This window comes from Hetaerina americana, unplaced genomic scaffold (assembly GCF_022747635.1).
Source record: "Hetaerina americana unplaced genomic scaffold, ioHetAmer1.1.p SCAF_2, whole genome shotgun sequence".
Taxonomy (NCBI): Eukaryota; Metazoa; Arthropoda; class Insecta; order Odonata; family Calopterygidae; genus Hetaerina; species Hetaerina americana.
In genome coordinates, this window is record NW_027286763.1 from 29,132,615 (window position 1) to 29,154,250 (window position 21,636).

The 21,636-nt window shown below is 39.2% G+C and overlaps 1 protein-coding gene across 1 annotated transcript; it reads left to right on the top strand.

Annotated features, from left to right (window-relative positions):
• The first annotated feature begins 13,273 nt into the window (after window positions 1–13,273).
• LOC139687659 (facilitated trehalose transporter Tret1-like) lies at window positions 13,274–14,593 on the top strand. Its single transcript, XM_071584899.1, has one exon. It carries the CDS (start codon window positions 13,274–13,276, stop codon window positions 14,591–14,593), a length of 1,320 nt encoding a protein of 439 aa, XP_071441000.1.
• The last annotated feature ends 7,043 nt before the right edge of the window (window positions 14,594–21,636 follow it).

Here is a 21,636-nt window from a genome sequence, read left to right on the forward strand (position 1 = left end):
GAATCGTAGCCGTGCAATGGAGAGTTTATGTGGATTTGCAGTGCGTTTTGTTTTCCTCCCTTATCTTATAATTGAAAAATTCCCCCAAGTGCAGCCAGAAACAACTCCATTTGTCACAACATGATTTTTAATGGGAAATTTGTGATTATGTCTAATTTAATTCCGAAAATAGCTTGATGAGTGAATATCCGTAAATCGAGTCATATTGAAGTTGTAAAAATTGAAATTGAAATTAAACCACTTGGCTTTTCCACGTAGAAAAATATTTTTACTTACTACATAGGTTTCGCTTTAGTATAGCATAATCAGATAAAAATACAAGTCAAACGTAGTATATTTATCCCTGGACGGAGGGGCAGAGGGGGGAGAGAGGAAAGCAAGGATTGGTTGAGGTAGGAAGAGGGGGTGGAGGAGGAGGATTGGTAATATTGATAAATTAGCAGGCGGGGAGAAGGAATTAATACATTGTTGAAAAATATTGAGAAAAGTTTTGCTTGGCGTCGGTTATTTGGCAGAGAAGCGGGGGAAAGGGTAATGTGAATGGGGAAAACGTCACTGGGTCAGGTAATTAAGTAGCAGACTGGGAAGGGTTATTACATTGTTGAAAAGGTTTTCTTGGTGTCAGTTTAGTTGGAAGATGGGTGAGGACAATGCAATAACGGGGAACACGAAGGATAAAGAAATTCGTTGGTCAAAATATCGCCTACGTAATCCATGTGCTGAAGTATTTCTAAATGCTCCAGCGCTTCTCAAAGTGCAGGATTTCTGGGATGAAATCGCTGCTGTGGGCACAATCTATCAGGTGTTTGGCGAAGAGTGACGTGAAGATGTTGTTTCTAAAGCATGATCGGTGCTCCTTTACTTTGGTCTCAAATCTCTGGCCTATGTATACCCGGTTGCAGTCTTTGCAGAGGAGTTTGTACACCCCACTCTTGTGTATGGGTTTAACTTGGTCCTTCGTGTGGTATAACAGGTTGATTAATTTTGTTTTATTGCAGAAGGCCGGTCTCACCTTTTCTTTTGGGAAAATTCTATCCACTTTTAATGACAAGTGGCCAAGAAAAGGGAATCTCCCCCCACTCCTCTGCCAACAAACCGACGCCAAGCAAAACTTTTTTCAACTCTTTTTATCATTGTATTAATTCCTCCTTCCGGCCTGCTAATTTATCAATATTACCAATCATCCTCATCCTCCTCTTTCTACTTCAACCAATCCCTGCTTTCCTCCCTCCCTCCTCTCCCCTCCGTCCCGAGATATATATACTGCGTTTGACTTGTATTTTTACCTGATCATGTTATACCATAACGAAACCTAGGAGGTAAATAAAAATATTTTTCTATGTGGAAAAATCAAGTGGTTTAATTTCAATTTCAATATGAAGATTTTCCACTAAGTGCCGCCAGAAACTGTTTTATTTTTTAAATTATAAATAGATAAATTAGTGCCCTCAACCTGATGTTAAGGGCGCCATTTACGGCGGCAGTTATTATAATAATATCTCTCTGGTGAACATAAGTGGAAAACTCAAGTTATCTTTTGCTTTTTTTCCAAAAGGGTCGTTCGCTGTGATTTGAAATGCACAACGGAGAGAGTGCTGGAGAGTCAGGCGGTTGGGAATCTCCGCCGTCGACCAAAGGAATGCTGCGGCAATACTATGCGGCCGTGTCAGGTAAGCTCCTTGTGTACGTTTAGGTTCGCCCTGTGCACCAGGTGTTTATTGCCCTTTAGCGATAGCTCAAAAAGTCAATGAAAGTCTGTACTACACAGTAGGGGTCGCTTTCAATACTAAATAAGTTAAGATGAAAAGGCCTCGTTGACTATTCGATGAAACGTGTTTTATGTTAGTGCAGCGAAATCACTGGCATAACGAGGTTCTCATTTCCATCCGTCAAAACATTATTTCGTCAATAGCGTACCCCAAAGTAATTCGACGTTCACGTCATATTGAAATGCTTCCGAGTTCAACGCATACGTGCTTTCTCCGTACTGGTGAATATGTTTCACCACGCATACCTGACTTTTAATGCAAATTAAATTTAGCGACATTTAGTGCAAAATTGTTTCAGTGCGCTAGAGGTATAATTATATCGTTTGATTCACCAATCCGGAAGGAATAATTGTTTCCTTCCTGCCTTACAGAATTGGCGGAATACGATGTAAATTCTCAGTCGGCGTAAGGGGGAAGACGCACGCTTTTGTAAAGAGTGACACAGGGAATGTTCTAAACATCTTAATGTCTTAGTGAACAAGAATGAAGCGTTTTGCGAAACTATGGACATTTATTTAAAATAATATGAATCGAATTTTTACTATCCCACTCATTTTTGGCTACCCTCTACCAAGAATGTATATGCATATGGTGAGACAGCCTCCGCTGGGTAATTAAGACATAATTTACGTTCTTGTGTAACCAGATTCAGAAAGGGGTCTTCGAGGAGTCAATAAAGTGAAAATCACCAATTATAATATTGGCAAATATACATAACGTACACTAGTAGTCATCTCTAAATAAAGTACACCAATTCGAACCCATTAGAGAAAATAGTAGTCGCGTCTTTTTCTAAAGGAAATTGCCAGGATGAACGAGAATAGTTTTCTTTTATTATTAGTTTAAGATCTACTAAAAATAGAACCATCGTGTCATTTCAGATATAAGATCATGCATACTCCTTAGAACATTGAATTTATCATGCATTTATCCATATTTAAATTTAATTGCTATTTTTTACAAAATATCATTCCATCGAATTGGCTTTCTAAAAAAAGAATCAACCTATAAAAAACTGACTTTTCTGCATAATGGCATTTATTTAAATGTGATAAACATCGTTCAAAAAAGTGGTCAACTGCGTTCACGAATGTGTTCTTTTTCCATGGTCATAACCTAATGAATCTGAGCAAAAATTATATATGCACTTAATTTCCAATATTTTGAAGATGCTGCAAATATTTCATAACATTTTGCTGTAACAAATAGTAATATTAATAAAATATAATATCACCTGTGTATTGATATGCTTTCCAAATAAATTAGGAACATTCATGTTCTCCTGGAGAGGAAAATAAGATTTAAAAGAGCAGGTCAGGTTAAGCATAACGCGATCTGTTGACGCAGAAAGCAAAAGCCACCGCGGAGGAACTTACCTTATAACATCTTGATGCTTCAGGTTGAGGAAATAAAAACATGAACGTCATTTTTGCCTTTGACGAGAATTCAAAATAACATTTCCAAGTCAAATGAGATCACTTTAAGTGAAAACTTGGCGCAAAAGTGTAAAATATGACATTTAAAATTTCTTTACGTGAACACCGGTACTAATCATTTTATAATCTAAAAAACGGAAGTATGCTTTTCATAATAAACTGACGCGTTGACCGCCGAGTAAGCAGTCATAGTTTTCAACGGAGGATCAATGCTTGGAATAATCAAATTCAATAAATTTGATATTGAATCAGTATGTGTCATTTTACTTATTCTCAAATACCAGTTGCTCTGTTCTTACACCTCTCTCTATAGAATAATACGTATTCCACTATCACAGAAAACATTCCCGAGTTTTCCACGTCAGATTTATTAGATCTAATGCTACCGAAATATATTTAACATTTTGCAAAGTTAGATAAAATAATTACCTGGTCGGCTGGAACAAATACATTTTCAATAGACTGCTTGTTTTTTCTACTCGGTTACTTATTCACAATAGGAATCTCATCAAATAATTTGAGACAACTTTTTTCAACAATCTTGAGTATTAAAACTGTAATAATTCTTCGAATCGTAAAGCGTAGGGATAAGATATTCTTCTATAGCGCCATATTCCCATCAAAAAGATGTGACTGTACAATTTTTTCTTGATTTAATCTCGTATTTTTTATCTGTAACGGTGAAAACATGACTTTTTCAAGCTCCTATAATTTACTGAAGTAAAAAAAACACAATTTACATGGTCAAACACATGTATCTTTCCATCAATTTTATTAGGTACGACTAGTTTCAACGCACCGACGGCGTCATTCTCAGGTGTCTGTATGTCTGTGTATGAGTTATTCTGTTTTTCATACCCAGTCGAATATCGTTAACCCCTTGTCGTTACACGAACAGCATTATTATTTTCTTTTTGCTGACGACGAATCTTTTTTGGTCGTTTCCGACATAATGGGTTAGAATTCCTGATTAATATGTAATTCTACATCAATCATATTAAATTGCTTTATTACGACTAATGTAGCCGTGCACCTTCGAAATCAGAAAAGAATCGTGGCTACCATTGAATTTATATCAACCAGAAGGATTCATTTTCACCCATACCATTCATTTTTCCTCGCTCTTTATTCGCTTGGGGGGAGAAAAGCTCCCTCGAAGTAAAACTTAGGGTCCTATCGCAGGGAAAGACTGCCGCGTACTTCTTTGTTCTGTTCTACGACTACCCAGGCAGTTCAACTTGCGTTTAAGCAAGTAAAGTTTAAAGTAGTGTAAATAACAGTCTTCGGCTGAATGATACAAGTTAAACTGAATTGAATAATTTTAATATATATTTCCTTTTTAGGGTACAAGTTTAAATAGTAACCGGACTCATGCAGTTCCACGGAGTAGGCATTTAACATAAGGAGATGCATTTCGTAGTTAGCCTTGAACTTGCATCTACATTCTCCTAACTAATTTAGCCACTATCGAGCAGGTGGAACTTCTATTAATAATGTTTATTTTTTCTTTCTAGGAAAACAGATCATGAAAAATGGAAGACTCAGTGAATGCTTTACGAAAGCTGTCAAAGTGATACCGTGAGAGGATAGGGGTCAAAGAGACATGTACCATGGGACCTCAATTTTAGTTTAATACAAACTTAACAATCTTCCCCATTTATCGTGGAACTCAACAGATGTATTAACCGATTTTAAAATGTGAAAGCACTTTCTGTTCATGTAACTCTGCAGTTCAGCGATATCCTTCGTGTTGATATCTCGCACCCACTCGCCCTTCCTCTCCTACTAATCCGTCATGCCTCTTACGGCGTAAATCGACTATCCACTTGAGCTCCGTTCGCTTATTTTTCTCAGAGACACACTAATAGTCTTACGCGTGATCCCCGAAGAAAAGTTAATACGATATCTCTCCTTCATCATACTTTTTGTAACGACTAATTTATTTTCATACTGTGATTGAAACAATTGCGTGCAGATTATGAGTTCCATGGGCGACGTGATCTTCAACACCTATGTTTTCCAAAGTAAATACATCATTTTTCTATCTGAGGAAGACGATCTTACCGAGTGGAATTCGGTGAAATGCTTTTGACTCAACCAGAATTGAGTGAAGCGTATCGGAATTCGATTTAAACCCCCTTATGCTGTGTTTCTGCTGTGGCCAGGCTGATTTATGCTGTCCACCGTTATGAATTAGAGGATGCTTAACATTTGGACCAGCTGTCCCTCAGTTAATGATACAGGGTTACGCATTGGGTAATGGGTGTTCTTTCGACTGCATCGCATTCTTGAGTACGATGCTGGGACTCGACGCATTGGCACATTCATCATTGGCTTATGCGTGAACGAGCTTGGATTTATAAATTGAAAGAAGTATTTACTCTTCGGTAGGAGAGACATTCATCAACTATTTTCCTCCTTATTCCGTAAGTTATTTCTGGTTGTTCCTAGCTACTTCTTGCCTGATGACAAAACCGGGATATCACCATTAATCTTATCGGTGAGATCAAATCAGTGTGCTCCAAAGCGTGAAAACGGAGATAGTCTTAGCGTTGATTACATGTCTTGAAGTTATCCGCCATTGTCAGTCGGATTGGACTAGGAAGACAGCTGGCTTTTCAAGGGCATTGTATGTAGACGTGATTTGCTGTTATAAAGCGTGGAGTAACGATTACAATCGCTTTAGATGCCCAGGATTAACGAAAACGATTTTTATGGGCTGTAAATCGGGGAAATAGAAGCCTTAAGGATGACTTCTAATCCGTATTTCTTGTTTCGTCTAATACTAATATGCAAGTGCTTGAGGGGTTTGTTTTTCAAGTACGTGGTAAATCTTTAGGGGATGAAATTAATTTTATTTGAAACACGTACACGAGATAGTCCACTTCAAAACTACCATAAAATGTTTCCACTTCATGGGAACATTCTTAAATGAAGTCATCAATATTGCGGCCGCAGTAAGTTGCACATATCCATTTAATCTTCCATGGAGAACTCGTAATTAATATATTTAATACATGTACATAGGTGTAATTATAAAGCTCGACTCTTTAGTGAGACACCAATTTTAATCCCCCATGTGACCTTGGGAGCATGGAATTGGGCGTGGATGGCAGATCATGTTGTGGATTAAGCTTCGATTTTCATTCTTGGTTTTTCGAAGTGAAAAAAGTTTCGGTGTAAATAAGTGAATTTTCTGAGCAAAAATGGAAACGTGTCCTCATACCTGTAGATATTTCCTTTCTTGAACACTTCGCGAAACTGCATATTGCTGAGTGAAGCCTTTGAGCCGTGGTTTAAGATGGCACGCCTGGGAAATCGCGTTCGGAGAAATTTCCCGACAATGAGACAGTTCTGCTTATACATGCTTGCCTAAAATTAATCCATTTTTTCTGAAACGAAACTATTTAAAAAGCTTCTGCATTCAAATGTGTGTTAAAGAGTGCAAAATGTTTAGCAAAAATAGGAAAATAAATTGTTACAATTAAAAGTAAACCTTGCAGTAGCCGTTTGGTCTTGTTTCTTTTCATAAATGAATGGCATGCCCGTTGTCATAAACTTATTTTTTATCGCTTATTTCCATGTTAATTCCTTTCATCATTTGAATTATTTTTTCTCTAATGCACTGCATATGGTTCAGGGATATCAAATGACCTCCTCAACCATTACAATTCTGCAATGACCAAAACTACACACATGCTTTGTGGACAGTGTACGCCCTCGAATGTGTTGATGCCGACTTACATGGGGTAAATGCGCGAGCAAAAGTATTACATATAGATTCTAGAGGGGGAAAGATTTCTACATTGATTGTTCTGGATGAAGCCAAAGCAGTTTTCAGCTTATTAGTAGAATTGTGACTGTTTTTGTATTTTTCACCTGCGCCATTAAGGGTTGAAACATAGTTGGCGGTAGTGAGCAGGAAATCTGCTGTCTCTGAGACTTGACCAAGGTGACTTCAATTTCTTCAATAATTCTTTTTAATCGTTCTGAGAATATTTAAGGAATTATTTTTTCCGATACGAAATGTGGGAAAATATGAGTCAACATAATGTAGAAAGTTCAACAGATATAAAATCCAAAATTTAAAATAAAAATGAAGTGCACTGGAATTTAACGCCTTTGATTAGTCATAGAAGCCATTATGTCAATGTGGCGCCTCAAATCTTTGTCTACGAGGGTATCTTAAACTAGGTCTGTTTGGTCATTGAAAATGTGTTCGTTATAAATGTTTTTTACTGGCAATTGTAGTTTGCTACAACCCTACTTGAAGTTCTACATAATCGCCGTTCACTTCTAAGCACTTTTCGTAACGCTGCACCAGCTTTCAAATCCTTCAACCTATAAGTTCGCCGTCTTGGAATTGAATCAGTTGACAACGGCGGTCCTGAGCTCCTTGTCTTCAAACCGTCGTTCACCAAGTCACTGTTTCAAGTGCAAGAAGAGGAACGATATATATCTAAGTATTACTCAACATTCTTTGCTATTTGTGTTTGTCGGTAAGAATTTCCGGTACCCACCTTGCGCACAATTTTTAATGTCAAAGCTATCAAGGCCAAGACATTGTTGTTAGTGAACGTATTTCCAATCTTATGGAACTATATTTCTCTGGAAGTATGGAATGTCACATGTTGTAATTATCTATGAAGAGGGTTTGCTTCGGAGTGTCATTTTTTACTCTTTTTGTGTTGGGACAGTTTTTAGAGGGGAAAGGGACTAGGATAAGGAATAGTAGCGAAAGGAGATGATGACGACAAGAGAATTGGATGTCAATGGGAAGAATGGGTGACACGAGTGTTTGGGGAAAATGGAAGGGAAGAGTTTAAATCAGGGCAAGGAGGGAGAAGGTTTGGTGATCCAGTGCCGGTGAACTTTTTCCTGTTTTTTAGACTCGGATTAAAAATGTTGGAAGGGTAGTTTAAATTCCTGGTGGAATTTTGGCCGGGTCCTCTTCTTTTTTGCGGAGCAGACTTATTTGAAGGCTTGATGAGGGTGTTTTGAAGGACCAGCGGGAACAGCGGGGGGCCAAGGGGCGAAATGAGAGGGTTTGATGAGAATTTTATGGACTTTCTGAAGCTTAATAGTGATTTTTCAATGAGTTCATGTTTTATAAATTTGATTCTTGTTGGGTATTAATGTTTGGCATATACCAAGGGGTGCCTCCCATCCGTCGGGCCATTTTATTTAGCATATTTTGGACCTGTTGAGAGCGATGCGGGAAAAATTGGTCGAGAACAATCTTGTGCATAGTGATGCGTTCATGGCACTCAGCTCTGCATCATGCACATTCGTGCGGCCATTTTTGAAGTCTCGCCAGTCTCCCTTTCCTCCACTCATTACTGCAAGTTCATAAACTAGGTACGCATCTCGTTAAATTTGGGCATCTGATGATTTACGCCTACCAAAATCTAATCACAGCATGCTCTTTTCGCGGACATAGTTATTTGCACTACTTTAGTGGTTTTGGAAACAATCAATAGATGGCCCTGCATGCTTAAAAACTTATTCTGACCGACAAATATTAAAATATAGGGAAAAGGTCCTTACCTTTCGAATAAGCCTAGTATTTTCATGACAATGAGCTTAAAGAAGACTTGAGCATCAGCATCCGAGCCTATAACAACTGACCTATTTTACTTAATAGATCTTTTACGTGATAGACCTCACCACTATTATCTTTCTGGTGATTACATCAAATGTTTTGAGTTTCATGTACCCTTGAAAAGACTCATTTTAACTTTAATGACTGATTGCAATTTAGCATTCAGTCGAAACGATTTTCAATCGTGCATTGTTTCACATTGGTTGGCATGTTTAGCAATGCATTCTTTAAAGGGATTTTTCAGTTCAATTTCATTTCATTGCTCATTAGCCTGCGCTGAATAAGGGTGGATGGAAACAACATCTTAAATGTACCCTCTGCTATACTGTATTATCGCCGAACATGGGCTTTCGATGACTCTGGTCCAAAGTCATTTCGATCAAAAACATTCAACTTGTTCAAACTCATTCTGCCCGTCTCAACCTCACCATTAGTCTTTGCACAGAGAACTGCCTTCATCTTAATTATTCTTGAGCGTCATTTATTTTGGTAATATGTAATTATTCATTCTTTTCTCAGCTCCCCTGTGGGTGGTCTTCTATTACTCCTGTAAGTAATCATGCAGCTGTGGTGATAAAAATCCGATGATTGCGTTTAATAATTTAATTGTGCAGTAAGTCTCTCTCAATTTTAGCTGCTGTATTTAATTTCCCGGGAATGAGTCTCCTCGCATTTTTATTAAAACTTCGAAACGTTTTTTAGGGTCTACGTTCAAAATGTGAACGCCGTCCACTTCGTGATGTAACATATATAAGAACTACTGACTAAAGAATTAAATAAAATTGAAAGCGCACAAATTAAGAAATCCATTATAATTATAGAACTTAAAGGCCTATCAGTTGTGTATCAAACCCTATTCGTTGCTCTTTTATCGGAACGACTGATCAGATAAACTTTGAGTGCTGTTAGCCGGAGTAAATATCACCTATCCTGGAAGATATTTTTCACGAGCGCCAGCAATGTGTGAGAAGTACTCGAGACTAAGAGTAGCAACGACGCAATGACACTTGAAAATTAATTGCACATTAGAATGGGTGAAATCAAAGGGTTTCGAAACTAGTTACAATCAAAACTGAGTACAATCTCTTAGGCTGTTTGCGTGGAATACCCCCCTTACCGGCGTATTGGAAGTTTGAAAGATTTTTACGTTATAAATTTAGGAGAAATTATTTCATATTTGACAAATTGATCATTTTCAAATTTCATGTATAATGGGGTATCGTAAAGCTTTAATTATTAGTCAAAAATAACGAAAATAGAAACTTATTTATTATTTCTAGCTCTTAAAACTTCTATTCATAGTCACCATCCAGAGTTATACATTTCTCCCAGCGTTTCTTGACCTGTAGAAGGCAGTTAAGGTAGAACTCAGTAGATTGCATCGAAAACCATTGTTCCACCTCTTGAATGACGTCAATTGTGTTCCCAATACTCAGACCCCGCAATGGTTTTTTAAGTTCTTGGATAAGGAAAAGTCGCTTGGGGTGAGGAAAGGAGAATAGGGTGGATTTATCAAAATTTAAAAGCCATATCGTTTAGATTGCCACGCGCCATGGTCGCAACTTCAAGTCGCCCCGAGTTGGCCTCTAAAAAGGAGTATGAGTCGTGGAACTCAGCGTGCTGACACCTTTGACATGTGCGGTTCTTCGTGAATGATTTTCCACTCACTGATATTGCTAAGAACAGTCTCATTCATTATAATTTGGATGGTTGATCTTCGTTCTAATAGGATTAAAGTCTACACTCTCTTGACTGTGGCAGCATCGTCCGTGAGTGATGGTCTTCCACTTCTTCGATCGTCTCTGAGGGACATGTGGTCAGTTTTACCTTTTCCAATTCACACAGTGTCATATGACGGGCTATCCTTTCCATAAACGGCTATCATTTCACCGTGGGTTTTCCGGGCACTTAAACCTTTCGAATGAAGGAATTGAATCACACTGCGGCTCGCAGTGTGATTAAGTCTTAATCTTTTGTAAACAGTTCTTTATTGTTTATCTTCTCCATACTGCGTGCTACTTCATTCTACGGCTTCCGGAAGAAAAATAAATCAACATTTGTAATTTACAGTAATATGTACATGAGGATCAATTAATGTTCAGAATAAATATTATCCAGATATCTCGGTTATTTCTAACTGATAATTAAAAACGACACTCTTACGTATCTCCGGCACTATTTAACTCACTTAATAAAATTTGTTGTCTTAGTCGTAACTTTATGGAATTAACGTGTTATATTGGAATGAAATGAAATAATTGACTTTATAATTCCAAACACTTCTTGTGTGTGGAATTACGAAGTCAATTATTTCATTTCAATATGTTCCACTCACTTGACGTGAGAATCAGTTTGTATGAAATGCAAAGCTCTCTCCTAATTAGGTCCGTACAGTATATTTACGTATTACCTATAGATGAGCCGATTGCATTAAGCCTCTGGCTTTTACTCACGATACCGACTGACAAATATCGTTTTAGAGGAAGCTTATTTTCTAAAATGCGGGCACAATTTTTGTGCCGGCTCCATTCTAATTGCTTCGATGAGTGATCTCAATTTTCTTTATCTAATGCATCGAAAACCTTTTTTTTTATCTATTATACATCGTTAAAATAGCTTCAACATCACAAATAAGATTTTGAAAAAGTAAAAAATGCACCATACCATATCAAACATACCATCTTAGTTTGCTCATTATTTTTGCTTGGGTACTAATATCAAAGAGTTTTGTTATTTTTTCTTGATGCAACTCACAGGACATTTTTCTTGATTAAATTTTTTTAATTCATAAATAAACGCCAAGTACATTAAATTACTATGTCCATCGGTGCTTCTTTGCTTCCCAGTTAGAATTCTCTTCTCGGTCACGTACTTATTGCCACTTTAGATTCCGTGATACTCAACTCGTGATACCTTGTTTCCGTTGCTGTTATTCTTTGAAGAATTTGTCGATGTGCCTAAAACTCACTGCGACAAAATTAGGCAAGCAAACCGATTCAGTAGTACATAAATTGATTAGCATTGAAGCCTAATCGGCAATAATTTTGTAAAAGGTAGTTCACCATCTAAGTACTTGTCATCCAAATGGTTTTCCATGAAATAATACACAAAATCAAAGGTTTTCTAAATCTCATCGCCAGTACTTTTCCTAGCTCTTCTGGAGGACTCTCGTAAGTGCACACTCCTTGTGAGCAGGCGGAGATGATGCACCTAACTTACTCAAGGGTAGGAATTTCTCGTTAGGCGCATGAAATATTCACTGCACTGTTCTTACTGAGTCTGAATACAACGGGATGAGAAGTTCTATCGGAAAAGGACTGTGTTCGACATTTTTCTATTGCACGATTTTTCCATCGATGAAACTGAGTAGAGATTATTTTGGTTGTTCTTCTTGCATTGGAAACTCTAATTATTGGTGCATCCCAATTAAGGATTGCTCGCTGTAGCAAACTCTTTCAGGACCCCAGATCTATTACCAGTGACCTTTGAACGCAAATCTTCCAAATTTGATTTCATATGGGTCCATCATATGTAATATTGTCTTTGAAAATAGAAGGATTATTACTTCAATGTCATCTTAATTAACTAGAATAATTTTTATGCAGAATTAAAGATGATTTAATAAGTAAACATTGAAGTTCGGGGTAAAGAGACGATGACATCCCCTTTTAGAGGATGTTGAGGTGTGTTCCGTGTATATTAGCTGAACCTGAAGGTACCTTCAGCGTAGTAACAGAGGCTTTATCGAATTACTATATTCATTAATTATTATTCCTTAAATTTAATAAAATGAGTGAGTTAAATTTACATATTTTTAATCACTGGAGGATGGATTATTTAGGTATAAAAGAAACTAATTGAGATATGATTAGGAAATTTTTAAAATTAAAGATGTGCTACTGCCTTGGATTTCTAAAGCGCTAAGATTTCTAAAGAGCTGTTTTTTTGTTTAATTTAGTTCCTTGCAAGCCACCACTAGAGTGTGTGGCAGGGGGTGATTACACACCACACTACCCTTGTCTCCAAACACATATTCCTCTTAACTTGGTCGGACAAACGATATTTTATCCTTATCCCTTATAATTCGTGGGAAAAAGACATCTTAAATCCATCTGTTCTGCACTTAATGTCTCGAATTTTATTGACATTGTTTCCATTATGATCCATTAGAATCGTTACGTTGGTGTTCGTTAGGTCATGTATCTTTGTAGTACGTAATGGCGTAAGCGCGGGAAAGACAAAATATAAAGCTCAGTTCAGCAGGCATTTAAACTTTTTAAAACTATATATGTTATGAGTGGACGAAATCATACTAATTTACAGATACCCTTCAAATGCAGAAAAAAATTCAAGATAAAAGATTTATTTTTGTAGACCACATTTATTTATACCAAAAAATGAAGAATGTCTTGCATGTGCTCTTTCACTCTACAGTTTACATCACCGCTCTCTGCTCAGGGATTGCAATGGCGTGGACCTCGCCCCTTTCTCTGCGGCTTTTAGGGAAGGAAGGATCTTACTATCCCCTGAGTCGGCCCCTCACGGACACGGAGCTGTCGTGGGCCAGCTCCCTGATGAACGTCGGCGCCATGCTGGGGTCACTCTTGGTCGGCTTCACCATTGACAGATTCGGGCGGAAGAGAACGCTACTGGCCCTAGGGGGCATCCCGTCAGCCGTCGGGTGGCTAGTGACCATATTCGCGAGAAACGCACCTACACTCTACGTCGCCAGGTTCCTCATCGGAATTTCCACGGGTGTATCGTCTCTCATCGCCCCGACGTACATCTCGGAGTTCTCCTCCCCTTCCCTCAGAGGCTCCCTCGGTTCCATCCTGCAGATCATGCTAAACCTGGGGCTAATGGTCCCCTACTGCATCGGCCCCTACGCCTCTTACCAAGTGCTGGCCGGAGTATCTCTTGTCTTCCCGATACTCTTCCTCATCACCTTCTTCTTCCTCCCGGAAACGGCGTACCACTTGTTGGCAAAGCGAAGGCCCGAGGAAGCTGTTGCTTCCATGGCGTGGTTTAGAGGACAGGAAGTTTCCGAAGGTATGAAAAATCGGCTGCACCAAATGTCGGTAGAAATTCAAGAATCGAGTTCTCAAGGCATATTGGAATCTTTTAAAGATTTATTTTCAAACCGCGGCAATAGGTTAGCTTTGCTTGTAGTCACGGGAGTTATGATCACTCTACAGTACTGTGGGATAAATGTCGTCCTGTATAATCAAGAGAGCATATTCCGTGGCAGTGCAAAGACAGATAAGCCCTTATTGTCCCCCAGTGAATCCGAGATGGTCACGGGAGCGGTGCAGAACGTGTCCTCCTGGATTACCGTTGGTGTGGTGGACAGAATAGGCCGGAGGCCTTTGCTATTGGTTTCTGCTGGATTGACGTCGCTAGCCCTCCTGGCTCTGGGCGTCCAATCATATCTGGAAATAAACGGCGACCCTGCCGCTGCTAATTTATCCTGGATTCCAGTGACCTCTCTCATGATATATGTGGCGGCATTCTGCTTGGGACTGGGTCCATTGACGTGGGTGATTTTAAGCGAACTCTTCACCACCGGTGCAAAGAGTTCTGCCGCTCTCATCGAAGGTACTCTATCCTGGTTCCTGGCATTTGTTGTGACGCGGACTTATCTGCCGATGAAGGACTCTATGAATCCGTACGGGGTATATTGGTTCTACTCCGTGTGCGCTGCCCTAGGGTTCGTATTCATTGCTAAGATGTTACCAGAGACAAAATGCAAAACTTTAGAAGATGTGCATAAGGAACTTCTTAGGTAAAGCTCGCATGGTACAGTGAATGCACGGCTGATGGACGGACGATTTCAAGGTGGAACGACGAATTTAATTTTATTGAGAAAAAATACTTTTATATATGCCCGATAAATTATTAAATGCTGAAATTATATATTACCATTTCATTCTAAATTTATTTTGGGAGAATAGGAGTAAATGTGTCTCATAAATATTACTAAAAAAACGTAACCGGCTGGTTTTTTATACAAACACGATCCAGGCTCTAAAAGAGCTAACGATGAGAAAACTGATGTGTGACCTCTAAACCAGAGTGTGGATAGCGTAAGAATTGATTAAAATCACGAGATTACCAAGTGCAACAGATTAATTGAAGGCAGTGTAAGATATTGCCCACATATGTTGGTGATGAGAATAAAGAGCTCAACGTGGCCACTCAGTCACTTAAGAATGGTTGCTACCTAATTAATTCCAATTGAATGATCTTGTCGTGTTTTCCATTGCCCCTCCTGCGGTTAGTCGTCTCCGACTTTCGTGAATAAATATTTTTCCTCCTGTTAGATTGTCACCCGAGTTACGTCGTTTAGGAGATTCCTCATTTGAAACTCTTTTATTTTAGTTTAAAAAAAGTGAAAGCCGCTGTATATTTGTGTTTTCCTATAGGATATATTAAATGTATAATAACCGTCCGTCGGATGGGACGTTAAACTGCGGACCCCTTGGCGCCTTTCGTAAAGAGTAGGCTAATGCCGACGCCGGGTTTCTCTCCACCCTTCATCCTTTCCTGTCCATCCCCTATGGCGCAAATGACCTTAGCTGTCGGTCGCCTCCCCTCAAAACTACTACTACTACTACTAAATGTATAATAAAATATTACGTTCTAGGGTACTATTTAGACGTTAGACCTACTCGCAGTGATTTCCTGCTTCAATCCATCCCATTTGCGGGTTTATGTTGACTACGGTCATTGGTATTTTCTGCGGCAAGTTGACAACAATCCTTTGAAGCTGTTTGCTGGCCACATTGGTCGAATCAAAAAGTCTATCGGCGGGCTGGATGGAACGTTCAATTGAATGAAGAGACCGATGGAAAATTGTAATTATTTAGAAAGAGCGTAAAAAGTTGGTTAGTTGGTAACATCTTCGGGGCCATCCTTCAGTCACGCAAGACTTTCGGGAGGGCATGTGGATATGCCATTTCGTTCAGTTTCCTTATGGAAACTTAGCGGTCACAGCCTACCTCCTTATAGTGGTGAGCGGGGATGAGGGGATTCAGGAGGAATTTTAAAGGTTTATTAGTGCAGTATTTTTCCCGTTGCTCTTGAGAAAATTTGCTTATCCTTGAAAACCAAGGAGGACATAGTGCCAATACTCACTCATGAAACTGTGGATGGAGAAATAGTATTTAAGATATGGTAAAAATAGTATCAAAAAGTTTGTTTCATGCCGCCGCATGCATTCTTATATTAACACAATGAAAAGATAAAACATTTTTCTTTCAAAGTAGTTTATTTTTTCCGAACAACTACGTTGTTGAATTGGTCAGAGTAAAACGCTTAATGCAAACCTGGATCAGTGTTTTTCTGCTTCTTTAGAATGAAATATATGTTTGAAAGGTCAACTGAAAAACAGGGTACCGTTAATTAAATAATCGGAGGGGCGAAATGAGTCCATGCCTTGTGGATGATTAACAAGTTGGGGGAAAGAATGCTGAAAGGTCGAAAATGACATTCCTTTTTTTAAATCGGTCCTTTCAAGTGTGCTGGTGCACCCTCGTCGAATTCTGTTCAATAAAGATCCGGCGATGTGCTTGTTCTTACGATTGAACCATATTTTGGGAGGGAAAGATACAAGAACTTCATCATCGTGTTCATTTATTCATTTTATCCTATTTCAGATACGCTAAAATTTAACAATGACAGAAATAAAGAAAATATAAATTTAAAATACTGTAAAATAATCTAATAAGAATAGACTCATAATTAGTGATTTACATTGTCATTATTGGCCAAGAACATGCACGCTATTAATATTTTTCAATGCATTTTGCCATTCTGATAGCCTATTGGCTGGAAGGTCTCGCATTAAAATCTCTCTGTAACCAGTGCGTGGAAGGGAAGATGCTTGAGACTCGCCAATCGGAGCCAGTCGCTTACTTTGGTGTAAAGAATTTTTGCATCTAAAACACATTAGTCATTGAAATAAATAATTATTGAATGGCTTTTATTCATTTAAAAACACCTTTTATGTTTATTGCTTGGAAAAATAAAAATAACTTTTATAAGATCAGTTAATTTTGCTTTTGCTCAGTTATGGATTACAGTACAATCTATATATACTATATTTAAGCACGTATTATTATTGGTTCTGGTTACACACCGTTTAAAATACCTCTTTTATCCCTTAATTTCGTTCCATCCTGGTGGCGGCGGGGTAAGAACCTCGCCTGTCAGCTCAGAGATAGCGGGTTCGATTACCAAGCCCCAAGCCCTGGGTGGATTTTCCTCCCCCTAGGACTTCGGTGTTTGTTATTGCCTTTATTGTATGCATGAATGGACGTTAGATGGAAGAAGGAACTATTAAGACTCATTTCTGCTCCAATAAAAGTCGCAAAATGTAAAATGAAAATTGTCGCAAAATGTCGTAAATGAAAAATCCGTTTCCTATTGGCACCCCTTCCTAGTAGTAGTAGTATTTAGGGGAGGCGACTGACAGCTGAGGTCATTTGCGCCATAGGGGATGGATAGGAAAGGATGAAGGGTGGAGAGAAACCCGGCGTCGGAATTAGCCTATTCTCAACGAAAGGTGTCAAGGGGTCCACAGCTTAACGTCCCATCCGACGGACAGCGTACTCACTCAAAGTGCCCTCCACAAAGCACCTCAAGTAGGGATCGAGATACCTCTGAAAAATATTCAACACCGCCGGGATTTGAACCCGAGCCCTCTGGGTGGGAAACCAGTGCGTTAGCCCCCGCACCATCTCGATCCCCTACCCCTTCCTTGCTTGCCCAATGCTGTTCCCTTCATCAAAGTCTTCAACGTTGCATCGACAATGAAGACGCTTTTCATTCACCATTTCTCTCCTTTTTACTTCTCTCAACAATGACTTCCCCCACCATGCCAAACAATTCCACCTTTGTTGATCTTCCTGCCCATTTCACCTTTTCCAGCGTTCGCCGTACCCTCATTCTCAGTCTTCGCAATATACGCCCATCGTTCTACTTCAATATACTTTTTCCGCACTGTACAAAACCATGATTCATAATCAAGCTTCTTTGTCTGATGTTATTCTTCTTCACATTTCACGACTACTCCAAAACACTACTACGATAGAACAACCATTTCACTCTACTGACCTGACCTGACTTACTATTTCAATGTTGAAATTCACCTTCCTCTCTCTCAAAAACCTCAAAGCCTCTGCCTCGTTTATATTGATTCTCATCCCATGCATCCAGCAATTAATGTAACCCCTTGGAATACTTTCTAACTTAGACTTGATCATCCACATATCTAATTGATTTAAATGGATTCCCCGCCGAGTACATCCCTATCTTTAATTCTTCTCATGCCTCTTCAACCATTTCCTTCGCATACACGTAGAATCGAATAGAGAAGCCTGTAATATATATATATATGTAGTATATATATTAATATATATAAATATAAAAAAACACAGATGTAGATATTTAGAATATAGAGACACAAAGAAAGGACACTCACAATTTGTTATTTGACGTTTCGACAGCTCGGCTGTCGTCTTCAGAATGGCGTTCTCGGGGGAGAGCGGAGAGGACATGTGCGGGGGGATGCATATTTAGAATATAGAGACACAAAGAAAGGACACTCACAATTTGTTATTTGACGTTTCGACAGCTCGGCTGTCGTCTTCAGAATGGCGTTCTCGGGGGAGAGCGGAGAGGACATGTGCGGGGGAGAGGTGGGGGAAGGGGAGGTAGGGGACCAATAGGAAATGAACAAGGGGGTGGGGGGGAGATGTAGGCAGCCATATTATGCATTCAGTGGGCTTGGTTCAGCCCGGGCGGTTTAAATGATTGGGCCACCCAGATATGCGCCATCTCGCGGGTTCTCACCTCTATTATACTAGCAGATTTCGCATCAAATTTGCGGTAAAGCTTGGGAAATCGTCTACCGAAACTGTCGGTATGATTAACCAGGCTTACGGGGAGTCAGCCATGTCCAGAAACATGATCTTTCGGTGGCACAAGATGTTCGTGGAGGGCAGAGAAGAGGTCGACGACGAGTCTTCGAGAGGTTCCCGATGATGCCTTCGCGGGATTGTTCCAGGAATGGGAACGCCGCTGGAACAAGTGTATCGACTCACAAGGGTCCTATTTTGAGGAATATTAGCTTAAGATATGTAAAAGTGTAATACATTTTTTTTCTTGAGCTCAGTACACTTATTTTCCGGACGAACCGGTGTATTTCACTATCATCTCTTCCTTCAACTATCCTCGCGTTTTGATCCCCGATTCGATAAATATTGGCGTTTGACGCCAATTTATGCCAGCAATTTTTGTTTCTATGTCTAAGTTCTTTTCTTCAAATCTAAGTCCTTCTTCAGTTCAAAATCCTTCCTCAAAACAGTGGCATCATCACTCAAATCGCCGCTCTACTTGAGTCATGCGTGGCCAACCTTTCGTCCGGCTCCTACCCTTCGACCAATCTGGCTTGGGTGAGCCTACTAGGGGAAATTATAATTGCCCCTGATGGTACAGCTCTAGGAGTTGTCAGGACGCACAAGTCCTTCCACAACGTCAAGAATAGTCCATGGGAGTTATGTCTTTAAAAAAATGTTTTTTTTTCGAAAACTATTCGTCATTTTTTTAAATTAAAAAACGTGTGCCAATTTCCGTACGACTCCCGATTTTTATATGCAATATTAGACCGGCGCTAAATGACTATGGTATCGTATTATTTTAATGCTGTCGCTACTTTCATTAATATCCTAATGATCGTCCGATTTCCGTCATTCTTAAAAAAATAAATTCTTTTATCTATTTTTAGCATCTATGCTTCAGTAATCCCGTGAACGTGGGTTCTATTTTATATTTTAGACATTTGCGGACAATCTTGCCTCAAAAATTGAAAGAAATGAAGTTAGTCCAGACATAACGCTTGACTCCTATTGCGGTATCTCTGCTCGTAATAGTCTGGAAAATGGAAAGACCTAGGGTTGATTCAATCTAGCGCATTGGTATTTCAATGGCCTTATTATGCATCATAATATTCTTATCAGGAATTCAGTATTTACATTGTGCCGTCTTTTATAACCGGTTGCTCCACTTGGAAGCAATAGAATGGGGAATCCGGAGCCAGGAGCAATTAACATTGCTCCCACTGGCACAGCTCTAGGGGTCGTCAGAATGCACAAGCCCTCCCAGTAAGTCAATGTTAGTCCAAGGTAGGGTCGCTAGATCTGCACTGAGATAGTATCCTCTTAAATCACAATTATAGCAAGCCAAGCTAACGACTTTTATTAATGTACAGGGTGTAGGATAGTTCATCCAACGTTGAGGAGAACAAGATGGAAGTACGTACTTTTTTTTACAAATTAATCGACAGACCTGATCAGCTAGATAAAATAAGGTCAAGAGACTTCCGTATTTAAAGATAAATTTAAATACTCGTTTTTGGCACACTATTTGCAATCACATTAAAACTAAGTGAAGAACACCAGTATTTTTCTTGGAAATGCCTTATAGACATATGATCTTCTGAACAATTCATTAAAAAAATAATTAGTTCCATTAATTAAGTGGATTATCAAAGGTTGCAGTCCTAAAACTTCGTTAGAGGTTCAGGTGAAAAATTTCGTCTACCTTGGAAGGAGTTAAATGAATATAGTATGTGCGTGACTAATGTGCGGAAATCCCACTCCGAGGACTCAGGTTCGAATCCAGGGGGTGTTAAGATTATAAGGTGGTATTCCATAACCTGATTTGCGTTCCATGTGGAGAGCACTTCGAGTGGAGTACGTTGGCCGTCGTGTGAGATACTTAACTATTGACCCCTCTGTATCTTTCGTTAATTGCAGGCCAATGTCGACGCCGGGTTTCTCCACCCCTTCCCCATTCCCTGAGCATCCCACCTCTTTCGAATAACCCAACTATTCCTAATGACACAAGTGACCTCATCTGTTGGTCACCTCCCCTATAGTAACTGATGCTAGAAGCAATAAAGTTCCCGAACTTATTTCGCATTTCCTATCATCCCGTTCGCTCGCCATGTCTTCATGCGTAGGTCTTCGGGAAATCCGCTAAAGCCATGACTTTCATTAATTCCCCCGCGAGTGAGGACTGCTATTGATCCATTTTTATCGTTGTTAGGTCCTCTCTTATCGTCATTAGGGATATACTTTGCTTGCTTTCCCCGGATATTACCTATCAGTGTCGTCGAGTGCTGTGTTTTCGAGAATTGGCATCTTGTCGATTTCCCTACTCCGTGAGGAAGTCATCGTCATCTTTGAGGTAAGCTTACATATTTTTCAATAATTTTGACTTCTCCTGCAAGAAATTAGTGTCAACCTCGGGATGCGGGTGCCTTTGGTTTCCTGTGTCCATTGTACCTTGCTCTAGCCTCATTCGTCTGTTCTTTTTTTCGTACATTTTCTCCTTCTCGTAATTAAGATTTCTGTCGATGCATGTAATCCATTAATCTTCAAGTGTTCGGGTTCAATAACATTGGACGCCTTCTTATACGCGGATAGTTATACTGATCGGAACAATCGTGGATGTTTGGCGTGCTCGTCAGCCATAGATATCAGGCACCAATCTCTTTAAACATAAGTTTTTAAAAATGAAGTAACAGTTTTCATCTTTATTGCCATTGTTACAATTCATTATTATGTCCACCAAAACAAAATAAACTCCGCTTTTTGGATATAAATCAATTGTTGCTTGCAACGGATCTCTGGAAATACCAAAGAAGACTGTTGAATAACCTTTAGAAGGCATGAATCTGCTATTGAGACATAAATTGTAAGACATTTTGGCTTCAGAGCATCTAAGTACAAACCTATTTCAAGTGTTTCTTTTATGAATTGAGAGG